General features: G+C 39.4%; 1 protein-coding gene across 9 annotated transcripts in view; it reads right to left on the bottom strand.

The window, feature by feature from the left end:
• Window positions 1-11349, bottom strand: part of LOC127431993 (two pore channel protein 1-like) — a 28857-nt gene extending 17508 nt beyond the window's left edge. For 4 of the 9 annotated variants that reach the window (XM_051682709.1, XM_051682717.1, XM_051682726.1 and 1 more), the window contains exons 1-5: window positions 10812-11349; window positions 7509-7639; window positions 7214-7390; window positions 6949-7062; window positions 1093-1223 (exon numbers count right to left, since the gene is read on the bottom strand). In XM_051682709.1, the coding sequence (XP_051538669.1) occupies window positions 1093-1223; window positions 6949-7062; window positions 7214-7390; window positions 7509-7639; window positions 10812-10890 (632 nt within the window). In that variant the 5' untranslated portion in view covers window positions 10891-11349. Of the gene's footprint in view, window positions 1-1092; window positions 1224-2467; window positions 2560-6948; window positions 7063-7213; window positions 7391-7508; window positions 7640-8834; window positions 8922-10811 lie in introns of those variants that run through there. The other 5 variants (XM_051682746.1, XM_051682756.1, XM_051682735.1 and 2 more) reach the window with 5 other exon arrangements.
• Window positions 11350-13633: the final 2284 nt, after the last annotated feature.

Here is a 13633-nt window from a genome sequence, read left to right as displayed (position 1 = left end):
TCAATTGAATTTAAGGGATAGTTCACCCAGAAATGAAAATTCTCTCATCATTTACTCACCCTCATGCCATCCCAGATGTGTATGACTTTCTGTCTTCTGCAGAACACAAACAAAGATTTTTTGAAAAATATTTCAGCTGTTGGTCCTCGCAATGCAAGTGAATGGTGACCAGAACTCAGAATGTCCATAAAGCACATGAAGGCAGTGGTTTAATCCATACCATATGAAGTAAAATGTAGGTGAGGGCTAGAAACAGATCAATTTCCCTTTTTACTGTAAATCTCCACCTTTGAACTGCCGCAACCAGTAGGTGGCTAAATATGAAAGTCACTTCCACACAAGAATGTGGAAGTTAAACTGTACATTTACATTGGAAAAGAACTTAAAAATGTATCTGTTTCTCACCCCATCCTATCATATCGCTTCAGAAGATATGGATTTAACCACTGGAGTCATATGGATTACTTTTATGCTGCCTTTATGTGCTTTTTGGACCTCCATTCGCATTGTGAGGACCAACATAGCTGAGATATTCTTCTAAAAATTCTTAGTTTGTCTTCAGCAGAAGACAGAAAGTCACACACATCTGGGATGGCATGCGGGTGAGAAAATGAGAGAATTTAAATTTTTGGGTGAACTATTCCTTTAACATGCCATTCAAGACAGTGATTTTTACAGTTATTTTACTGTGGTTAAGTGTGTTTCAAGTGGCTTATTGCTTATATAAAATCACTGCAACAGCAATATGATAATACATTTTTATAAATAAACAATTACCTGTATCAATAATAACAATAATCACAATACACAATATTCCGCCAAATAACAGCATATAATTCTTCCACCAACATCAACAAGCTAATCACATTTTAGAATCCAAAACTGACTGCTCTATCTAGATTTATTAGAATTATTACACATTAAGATTATGTATGCAATAATACTAAAAAACATTGTTTTTAACATTGTTTTTTAAAATGGCCTTTGGAGCATATTTAGGCCTGACACTTTGCAAAGCTGCTATGAGACTGTCTTAATTTGTGTACTAGGGCTCTGCATAAACAGAATTAAATATATCAGATGGTTACATGCCTTCGCACAGCTCCACAGTAACGGCAGTCCACCAGAAAGATCGGCCGCAGGGCTCTCGTTACTCGCAGGTGGGACGTCTGCCGAACTAAGACCACAATCGCCTCTATGAACTGAATAAACAGGACACAGGTCTGGAACGCACACAAAATCAGAGGATTCAAGGATTATTGAGCTGAATTTCTGTGACTATCAATGAATATCAATGTAAATCAAATAGAAACATACACTTATGCACTTACTGATGTTTATGACACAAAGAGATAGTTTATCCAAAAATGAAAATTTTCTCATTATTTACTCTACCTCCTGGCATCCCAGATGTGTATGGCTTTCTTTCTTCTGCAGAATAGAAATTAAGATTTTTAGAAGAATATTTCAGCTCTGTAGATCCATACAATGCAAGTGAATGGGTACCAATATTTTAAAGCTCCAAAATCCACATAAAGGTAGCATAAAAGTATTCCATAAGACTCCAGTGTTTAAATCCATATCTTCAGACACGATATGATAGGTGTGGGTGAGAAACTGATCAATTTTTAAGTCATTTTTTATCATAAATTCTCCTTCCTGCCCAATAGGTGGCAATATGCATGAAGAATGTCAATCACTAAAAATATAAGAAGAATGTGAAAGTGAAGTTGAGATGAGCAGGGAGATGACAGACTGAGCAGGGGGTACAATTAATAGAAAAAAAAGACTTAAATATTGATCTGTTTCTCAACCACACCTGTCATATCGCTTCTGGAGATATGGAATTAAACCACCAGAGTCATCTGGAGTATTTTTATGTTGCCCTTATGTATATTTTGGAGCTTCAAAATTTTGGCACCCATTCACATACATTGTATGGACCTACAGAGCTAAGAAATTCTTCTAAAAATCATCATTTGTGTTCTGCAGATGAAAGTCAAACATCTGGGATGGCATAAGAGTAAATGATGAGAGTATTTTCATTTTTGGGTAAACTAATACTTTAACACATACAAACTAAACTCTAAACCACCAAATAAATGCACATTTACAGAAACTAATTGGTGCAACATGTAGACAGTGTACCCGAGAACACACACTGACTTTATCACATCTTGCAATGAGACTTTGTATGGTGATAAATCAAACAAAAGACTTTGTATGGGGTAGGGATGTAACGGTTTCAAGGTTTCACAATACACCTCGGTTTTAAAACGGACGGTTATCATACCGTTGACATTTTTTTCATTGACGGTATTGCATAAATATAAAGACAGATTTTTTCAGAACTTTTCTAAAAAGTAAATCAGTTTAATTAAGAGACATTTACACAGCATCATATAAACTTGGTGAGATAAAATAAATCTTTGAATTGCGCCTTCCTCATGTTACATTCGACAGTCACCAAAGTCATTCTAGCAAGTCAGTCCACTGCCAGCCATCTTTGGAATGCTCTCGGGAGGCTATTTCCAGTCACGCCAGTGCAGCTCCTATCTACTTGAATGGAGAAAACCAAAATCTCAAATACAGTTGGTCAAGATAACGATCAAAGAACATATTTCAAATCAGCAATAAAATCTGACAATACAATCATGAGCACATCAGAAGTGTGACACGAGTGGAGCGCAGCAGGAGTGCAGCACGAGCGCATTATACAGACATGTCCAAGCCTGAACCTTTATTTCCACCGACAAATCGGTTGAAGTCCTCTGTATGGGATTACTTTGGTATGTTAAAGACCCACGAGGCACCATCAATGCTGATGATTACCCAGTCTGTGAAGTTTGTCGCAAAAAGTATAGACTCAAGCAGGAAAATTGCACCATCTCTGTGAGCACCATCCCACGGAATTTGCGGAGATGAATGTAAGTGGAAATACAGTATACAGGATAACAAATTATAGCCCCTGTTTCATAAAAACACCAGATTCTATGTAGTTTTACATGATTTGTAATGACTAGGTAGGTTAAAGTTATGCTTATGCTTTCTGTCACATTCACAAATGCAGTAAACGGATTTAAGCACTCGTTCAACATTACCAAGTGCCAACTGTTTTTTCAGCGCAACAGTAGGCCAACAATGTGTTTGATACTACTACTAATACACACATAATATATATATATATGTGTGTGTGTGTGTGTGTGTGTATACACTGGCAGCCAAAAGTTTGGAATAATGTACAGATTTTGCTGTTTTCACCTAAGTGGCATTCAGCTGATCACAAAGTATAGTCAAGACATTACCGATGTAAAAAACAGCACCATCACTATTTGAAAAAAGTACTTTTTGATCAAATCTAGACAGGCCCCATTTCCAGCAGCCATCACTCCAACACCTTATCCTTGAGTAATCATGCTAAATTGCTAATTTGGTACTAGAAAATCACTTGCCAAACACAGTTGAAAGCTATTTGATTTGTTAAATTAAGCTTAACATTGTCTTTGTGTTTGTTTTTGAGTTGCCACAGTATGCAACAGACTGGCATGTCTTAAGGTCAATATTAGGTCTAAAATGGCAAAAAAGAAACAGCTTTCTCTAGAAACTCATCAGTCAATCATTATTTTGAGGAATAAAGGCTATACAATGCTTGAAATTGCCAAAAAACTGAAGATTTCATAAAAAGGTGTACACTACAGTCTTCAAAGACAAAGGACAACTGGCACTAACAAGGACAGAAAGAGATGTGGAAGGCCAAATATACAACTAAACAAGAGGATAAGTACATCAGAGTCTCTAGTTTGAGAAAGACACCTCACATTTGAGGTCACATGTCCTCAGCTGACAGCTTAATTGAATTCTACCCGCTTAACACATTTCATGTACAACAGTAAAGAGAAGACTCAGGGGTGCAGGCCTTATGGGAAGAATTGCAAAGAAAAAGCCACTTTTGAAACAGAAAAACAAAAAGAAAAGGTTAGAGTGGGCAAAGAAACAGACATTGGACAACAGATAATTGGAAAAGAGTGTTATGGATCTTAACCACATTGAGCATTTGTGGGATCAGCTAGACTGTAAGGTGCGGGAGAAGTGCCCGACAAGAGAGCCACATCTATGGCAAGTGCTACAGGAAGTGTGGGGTGAAATGTCACCTGAGCATCTGGACAAACTGACAGCTAGAATGCCAAGGATCTGCAAAGCTGTCATTGCTGCACGTGGAGCATTTTTTGATAAGAACTCTCTGAAGAAGTTCTGAAATGTTTTTTACAATTGTAATAGTATATTTTCATGTTATTAATGTCCTATACATTGTGATCAGTTGAATGCCACTTTGGTGAATAAAAGTATCAATTTCTTTCCATAAGAGCAAAATCTGTATATTATTCAAAACTTTTGGCAGTCAGTGTGTGTGTGTATATAAATATATATATATATATATACACACACACACACACACACACACACACACACACAGTAATGTGCAAAAGTCTTAGGCACATAAGATGTTTCACAAAAGCATTTGTCTTAAGATGGTTATTTATATCTTCAGCTTTAGTGTGTCAATAGGAAATATAAATGTTAGACTCCCAAACATTAATTTTGCAAATAGAAAAGATTAGAATAGAAGAACAGGGAGCCCTGCAACATATGTCATGGTCCCCACAAAGCCCCCCACTGAACATCGTGTCAGTCTGAGATTACATAAAGAGACAGAAGCAATTAAGACAGCCTAAATAGAAGAACTGTGGCGAATTCTCCAAGAAGCTTGGAACATCCTATCTGCCAACAACCAAGAAAAACTGTATCCAGGTGTACCTAGGAGAATTGGTGCTGTTGAAGGCAAAGGTGGTCACACCGAATATTGATTTAGCTTTTTTTTTATGTTTACTGGACTTTGTATGACATTAAGTGATAAATGAAAACTATTTATGTCAATATTTTTGAAGACATCCTCACTATGCAACATTTTTCACATGTGCCTAAAACTTTTGCTTAGTACTGTGTGTGTACATATATATATATATATATATATATATAAATGTTGTTTTTTGTAAAACATAGCACGAAATAGGGTTTACAAAGTGCATGGTTTTTGGTGTGCAGGAAATTGACATTGACAATATGCATGCAGGAAACTGACAGTGAAACTGTGGCAGAAAATAGACAGTACTGGACAAAATGCCAATAAATAAACTGCAAATGAATAATATATTTTCAGTATGTATAGTTTAGAATTAAACAATCACAACTGGAACAAATTACTGAATGCATACAAATGCATATCAAAAGTGTTAACCTTGGCAATAATCATTACAAATTATTACAATTTCAAAAATATTTAAAATAACAATAACATAATATTTGTAGTTACATTCATACACTATATTGCCAAAAGTATTCGCTCACCCATCCAAATAATTGAATTCAGGTGTTCCAATCACTTCCATGGCCACAGGTGTATAAAATGAAGCACCTAGGCATGCAGACTGCTTCTACAAACATTTGTGAAAGAATGGGCCGCTCTCAGGAGCTCAGTGAATTCCAGCGTGGTACTGTGATAGGATGCCACCTGTGCAACAAGTCCAGTCATGAAATTTCCTCGCTACTAAATATTCCACAGTCAACTGTCAGTGGTATTATAACAAAGTGGAAGCGATTGGGAATGACAGCAACTCAGCCACGAAGTGGTAGGCCACGTAAAATGACAGAGCGGGGTCAGCGGATGCTGAGGCGCATAGTGCGCAGAGGTCGCCAACTTTCTGCAGAGTCAATCGCTACAGAACTCCAAAGTTCATGTGGCCTTCAGATTAGCTCAAGAACAGTGCGTAGAGAGCTTCATGGAATGGGTTTCCATGGCCGAGCAGCTGCATCCAAGCCATACATCACCAAGTGCAATGCAAAGCGTCGGATGCAGTGGTGTAAAGCACGCCGCCACTGGACTCTAGAGCAGTGGAGACGCGTTCTCTGGAGTGATGAATCACGCTTCTCCATCTGGCAATCTGATGGACAAGTCTGGGTTTGGCGGTTGCCAGGAGAACGGTACTTGTCTGACTGCATTGTGCCAACTGTGAAGTTTGGTGGAGGGTGGATTATGGTGTGGGGTTGTTTTTCAGGAGCTGGGCTTGGCCCCTTAGTTCCAGTAAAAGGAACTCTGAATGCTTCAGCATACCAAGAGATTTTGGACAATTCCATGCTCCCAACTTTGTGGGAACAGTTTGGGGATGGCCCCTTCCTGTTCCAACATGACTGCACACCAGTGCACAAAGCAAGGTCCATAAAGACATGGATAAGCGAGTTTGGTGTGGAAGAACTTGACTGGCCTGCACAGAGTCCTGACCTCAACCCGATAGAGCACCTTTGGGATGAATTAGAGCGAAGACTGCGAGCCAGGCCTTCTCGTCCAACATCAGTGTCTGACCTCACAAATGCGCTTCTGGAAGAATGGTCAAAAATTCCCATAAACACACTCCTAAACCTTGTGGAAAATCTTCCCAGAACAGTTGAAGCTGTTATAGCTGCAAAGGGTGGGCCGACATCATATTAAACCCTATGGATTAAGAATGGGATGTCACTTAAGTTCATATGTGTCTAAAGGCAGATGAGCGAATACTTTTGGCAATACAGTGTATAACTATTGTTTTACATGTGATTTTTTCTTTTATTTGTTTTACCATGTCAGATAAGAGAGTGTCCTGATGTTCAAGATCAAAAGTTAAAGGATTAGAGTTGAAGACATCCAAAATAAAGTTCAAGAATTGGTTATATAACTGAAATATTTCTCTGTGTGTTTATCAGAAATATTTCATAACCAAATATTAAACTGCAAAAATATTATCAATGCACCTCAATACCGTGATACCGTGGTATTTTTTGTGACGGTTTTCATACCGTGAAAATATCATACCATTTCACCCCTAGTATGGGGTCTATTATAAACAAAACACACACCTTCACCATGGTCCTCTTATGTCGTATAAAGGTATGAAACCCAAGCCATCGGAGCTTCATACACAATTCAAAGGCCACCAACACCAATGCCAACAACTCCAGTGTAGCATGGACCTGAGAGGAACAGAAATACACACACACACATATATATATACAAGTATACTGTAAGTCTTGTATGCTATGCACAAGCATACAAACAAATTTAAAAACAAGAGCACACACTCACAATCACAAATACATGTGAATAAAAGTAAAAGACACATACATAGACGTCCAGACGAAGGAAGGGGACAGCAGGAGCTTCAGAGAGAGACAGCAGCATGAGTAACACAGCAGTCAGCAGCTCCATCACATAGAAGAGATGATTATGAGCAAACAGGTAGGCTCTGAGTGCTTGGGCATTCCGTGGATGTGTAAAAAACTTGTCGTTATTCTCTCCCTCCTGAGGACAAACATACAAACAAATATAAAGGGGAGAATTTTTAGCCCTGAGTGTGTGCTTGATATAATCTGCATCTATTTTACTGGCTCATTGTGTGTGTGAATGTGTAAACGATGACCTGCAGGTATATTGCTGCTTCTTGGTAGTTCATTTCCCAGCTCTGACACAGAGAATTCTGGCCCCTTGGATCTGCTGCTCCTGCGGTTGGAATGGCGACATTATTTACAATATCATAATTTCCTACCCCATCTGTGTGTGAAAGAAAAAGAACATTTACATGATTTCAACATACAAAAAAAATCTATTTTCTGTTTAACAAGATGTTGTTGTTTTTTTCCACTAGCCATTTTTTTTTTTTTTTTTAACTGCACTGCCTGGCCAAAACAAAAGTTGCATACTCTAGTATTTCGTTGGACCACATTTAGCTTTGATTACAGTGCACATTCGTTGTGGCATTGTTTCAACAACCTTATGCAATGTCACAACATTTATTTCCATCCAGAGTTGGATTAATTTTTGTCCGAGATCTTGTATTGATGACGGGATAGTCGAACCACTCCATAAAGTCTTCTCCAGCACATTAAAAAAAAAGTCAGTGCATTAGCAGAGTAGACAAATCTTGGCAGATCAATGTGACAAATTAAATTAGGGCAGCTTTCATTCACTGAAACAAGATTCAAATATTGATTCAAAAATTCTAATTTGAAAAGCTGAAAAGAAACTAAAATTAAAATCCCAATTTAAATTGGTTCCCAAACACTGAGCTCAGCATTCCAGACATTTCACTGTCAAATAAAAAACAGCTTATTATTCCAAAAAGATTTACTTAAGTCAGACAAAATATATTTTAGGAATATATATCTGCCTTCCACCCTGGACTTTTCCCCTCTCTCTGGAAGTGTGGGCAGGAAACGGCACTGATGGTTCACAGATCACAGTATAACCCAGCAGTAGAATCTAATTTCCAGTGGATTTTCTTAAGCACTGGTCCCAAAAACAGCGACAATGTCCTGTAGATCCTTGGAGTAGCTTCCCCTGATTCTAGTCCCTTTTCCAGGCATCCCCCATCATTTCTGTTTCAGTCCTCTTCTGTGTCACCTCCTATTTTCTGTGTGATATCCTCTCTGTCACGGATATATTTAGGCCATTTTATTGCAGTTTAGTGCATTTCTTTCCCCAGAAATACATGATTCATTCACCGAGGGAAGTAGAAAGTTTCAATTAATTTTTTTTTATTATCCATACTTGCCATCACTTCTCTATAAGCAATAAATATTTACTGATACCCTTTCAATATATTCTCGGTCCACTGCCAAATGCAATTTAATATTGCAGGAATTAAATCACAGCTCAGCTCAGAGCTTTTAATTTGGCAAAGACAAACAGATGCTGATTGTGTGAGTTACTAAATACCTTAAAAAAATAAAAACGTTCAGATACTCACAGCTGTCTGTAAACAGCTCTCACTGAGTACGCACAAGACAATAACAGTGTTGGCTTGCTCTGTCAGATCAAAAAGCTCCTGGGGGAACTAGAGAGAAAGAGACAGAGGGCATTGATAGCAGGTTTCTATTCAGGTCCAGTTCCATGTAACGCAGAAAGATCCAGCCTTCCTTCAAATACATAGAAATAAATGGCAAACTCATAATTAAAATTTCTAAACAATTCTCACAATCTTCACTATGACAACAAAAAACATTTTGAGGCAGCAGTTTGATGCACCATGAGGAAGTGAAGGCTTCTAATTTTCGGTTCAGCTTTTTCTTCTCCCAAAAATAAGAGACAGAACCCTTCTCTGTCCTGGAACCAAAAAGAGGGGGAGGAGGAGACTGACTCTTATAACTTATTTTCTTGAAGAATGTCCATGGCTAACTAAAGGAATGTCCTAAATGTAAAAAAAGAAAACAAACAAATAAACAAAAAAGAGCTCCAAAGTTTCCCACTCAGCTCCTCAAATGCTTCAGACTTGCAGCTCTCATCACTACCAAACAGCTTTGACACAAGGTCATGGTTGGTGAATGTGCAGGGTGGGAGTGAGGAGGGGGCCACAAACAGTGTGGTTTCCGTCATAAGGCTGACAAAGCATTTTAACTCCTCTGCCTCTGTGTCTGTGTAGGTGTGTGTTTGTGGTACAAAGGAAGGTATGCTGCTGTGGTGGACACTTAAACACATGACCAGTGGGGTTGGGGATACTTCACTCTTAAAGTGATGGTAAAAACAGGATATCACAGTAGCTTGAGTAAACTGGGCTTTTGGAAAGGCATAATATTTGAATATGAAAGTTTCTGGTGTCTTGAATTTTGTAGTTTTATGGGTAGTGAGAATAAATAAACTAATGACAGCATTTGGTTGCATTTAATTTTGTGAGATCACCGGAACAGAGACTGGACTGTGGATGAGCGACAAAGAAGTAGAGTTGAGTGCTGTGAAGAGAACATTGCCGCCCTATAACATGATCCACCACCACTAATGTCAACTGTAGCAAAATCTTAAAAACTTAAAACTCCCATGCTGATATCACCATTCATTATGACACACGCTAACAAAAAGAAAATTCCCTCTGTGTTTGATGCATCCCTGCTGCACGATTTTTTACATTCTGAACATAAGACATACTTTTATAATGTGGTTAGGACACGTCTCCACCATAAATGACACCTATGGAGAAAATATGTACAAATAGATTCCCAGGGAAACATCATTTTTGAGCCAACCATTACAAAATGTTTTCAAGACTACAGCGCCCTCTAGAGTCAGTGTTTGTAACTCTTGATCATGGCTTCTCCTCCCACCCCCATTGACATAATGGAGGTCCCAGACAGAAATACCTGGTCATATTCAAGAAGAATTAATATTAAATATCAGGTTTAATGTAGACCAGGCTCTATCGTATCTCAGAAAAGCCGGGTAATCAACATCCCTGTGAGAGCGAGTAACACACTTTGTCCACACTAAACTAACTACATTTGCTCTGATGCCCTTTAGTATCTGATAGGTCAGACCCATGAGAAAAAAGCCAGTGACAGGTCATTATGAGTGGCTCTGTTGGGTACTGGCTGAGTCACACTTGACACCTCTAGACAAGTACTAATTGCTTAATGTTTAAAGATCTGCACTGGTTAAAATGACAAAAGTTATTTAAAAAAAAATAAAAAAAATAAATAAAATAAAAATAATAAATAATAAAAAAAAAATATATATATATATATATATATATATATATATATATATATATATATATATATAAAGATCTGCACTGGTAAACCATATATATGTATATGGTTTGATTCTTTGAGCTGATCCTCAGATCTCAGTCCTGCTCTGTCACCACTGAAACTGCAGGTTAGGCAGCAGGTGACCTAACATCAATGCATGTGAAGCATCATCTGAAGTATGTAGTGATAAGCACACATATACGCACTTTCATCGTCCTGCAGTAGCCCGCTGGTCGCATCGTCCCAGGTCAGAATGAGCGGCACGTCGTCGTCCCCGTCCGTCATTTCGTTGAACAGAAGAAACGATGGAAGATCGCAGTTTGTATACAGATACAGGGAACACAGATTCTGTGTGGTCAATAAACTAACCTCTCACTGCTGCAGAGAAACTTTAACACTGGTCGCACTACAAAACACGAGTTACAGTATCCGCTTTAATCTCTCTTGACTCTCACAAACTGAGAGTTTGTACTAAAATCTGTTTTAATTGAACTTTAACTGTCTAAGCTGAACAAATCTTCATTAAAACCGAAAACGAGCCTGACTGTTTACGTCATTATCGTCCTTTGTTATTAAAATACAAACACAAGCGCAGAGTAAACTGAGACTTTCTGTGCTACTATAAAACGAATGTAACTTTATGAAGGAGAACACTGCGATTTAATCGAGTTTCTAACATTATAAATAAAAGGACCGCCGTGGACAACAGGAGTCCTTAGCGTCACGTCTTTTTACGACAATGTCGTAACTCCTTCTTCTTCTTCTTCTTCTTCTTCTTCTTCTTCGGTAATTTAATGGCGAGCAACATACCGTTGGTGTATACCGCCACCTACAGTACTTAGTGCAATCAGCATGGGCAATACAGTTTATTCTATCTAGCACAGCGGTTCTCAACCAGGTGGCCGGGACCCACTAGGGGGCCTCAAGTTGACTTCAAATTAATAATAATAATAATAATAATAATAAAAATAAAAAAAGAAATATTAACAAATTTAAATAATTCACCTTAATTAAAATGCTAAAAAAAAAAATACTTGTTATGAGTAAAAAAAAAAGATGTATGCCTACAAATTATAAACAGACTCTTTATGAAACTTCTAGAATAGAAACTTATCCATGATTTTTTTAATCAGACACGTCTTGCTTTGTGCGAGGGGGCCTTCAAATATTGTCTCGGACAGTGGGGGGCCTTGGAGTCAAAAAGTTTGAGAACCTCTGTTTTTTGTATTGAATGTTGTCTGCCTTATTGTCTACGACAGACAAACACTTTTGAACATTGGTTCTGCAATTACACACCGTAAACCGGACTTCAAATTCCTCAATGCCGACCCGCTGTTTACAAACACACCAGCGGAGCCCTTTGTCTGGGCTGCCTGGCCGCGGAAACGCAGGAGGAAAAGGGGAAACAGAGCCGGCATTCTCATCAGAGTAAGACGTCGTGCAAATCGACCCTCGCTACCCAGTATTCTACTGGCAAATTTTCAGTCTCTGGACAACAAGCTCTGCGAGCTGAAAGCGCGGATCTCTTTACAAATGAGAGACGAGGGACTGCTGCATTATCTGCCTAACAGAAACTTGGATGTCTGCGGAGTTTCCAGACTCAGCCATTGAACCCGCAGGGTTCTCCGTGCACCGAGCCGACAGAGCGAAAGACCTCTCAATTAAAAACAAAGGTGGTGGTGTATGTTTTATGATCAACAAATCCTGGTGCGATCAGAGGAACGTACATTCTATCAAGTCTTTCTGCTCTCCTGATCTGGAATTTCTCATGCTTCTGTGTCGACACTTCTGGCTACCGAGAGAATTCACAGCAGTCATTATCACTGCTGTGTACATCCTGCCACAAGCCGACACAGACCGGGCACGCAAGGAACTGTATGGGATTACAAGCAAGCAGGAAACCACGCACCCTGAGGCCACGTTCATTGTGACCGGGGACTTTAACAAAGCCAGTTTCAAATCAGTCACACCAAAATACCACTAACACATTAGTTTTAACACACGAAGGGACCGGGTTTTGGACCATTGCTACTCTCCCTTCCGGGATGGCTACAAATCCTTCCCCCACCCACCATTTGGCGAATCAGACCACTCTTCCATTCTGCTTCTGCCCGCTTACAGGCAGAAACTGAAACAGGAAGCACCCACCCTCAGAACGATACAGTGCTGGTCAGACCAATCAGACTCTATGCTACAAGACTGTTTTGATCACGTGGACTGGGAGATGTTCCGGTCCGCCTCTGATGATGACAACGAGCTTTATGTTGATAGCGTAACATGTTTCATCAGAAAGTGCGTAGAGGACGTCGTTCCGACCAAAACAATACGGATCTCTCTGAACCAGAAATCTTGGATTAATAGCGATGTTCGTGCGGCACTAATGTGCGGACCTCCGTTTTTAATTCCGGGAACGCGGAGGAGCATAAACAAGCCAGTTATGCCCTCTGAAAAACTATCAGAGCAGCAAAACGTCAGTACAGGAACAAGACTGAAGGACAGTTCAACACCACCAACTGTAGAAGCACGTGGCAGGGAATTAACATCATCACGGACTTTAAAGGGAATAAAAACTCTGCCGTGAACACCGCTGCCTCTCTCCCGGTGAGCTAAATACTTTCTATGCTCGTTTCGAGGGAAATAACACCGCCCTTGCGGAGAGAGCTCTCGCGGCTGAAGCTACAGAGGTTAGTTCACTCTCTGTCTCTGTAGCGGATGTAACCCGATCCTTCCGACGGGTGAATATCCGCAAAGCCGCGGATCCAGACGGCATTCCGGGCCATGTCATCAGAGCATGCACGAACCAACTGGCTGGTGTTTTTATGGACATTTTCGACCTTTCCCTCTCTTTGTCTGTAGTCCCCACATGCTTTAAAACGTCCACCATTGTGACTGTTCCAAAGCAATCCAAAATCACTTGCTTAAATGACTGGCATCCTGTTGCTCTGACCCCCATCATCAGCAAATGCTTTGAAAGACTAATCAGAGATTACATCTGCTCTGTGCTGCCTCCATCACTAGACCCATTGCA

The sequence above is a fragment of the Myxocyprinus asiaticus genome, chromosome 4 (genome assembly GCF_019703515.2).
Source record: "Myxocyprinus asiaticus isolate MX2 ecotype Aquarium Trade chromosome 4, UBuf_Myxa_2, whole genome shotgun sequence".
Classification (NCBI taxonomy): Eukaryota; Metazoa; Chordata; class Actinopteri; order Cypriniformes; family Catostomidae; genus Myxocyprinus; species Myxocyprinus asiaticus.
The sequence above is the reverse complement of the archived record's forward strand: the minus strand, read 5'-3'. Positions and strand labels throughout refer to the sequence as shown.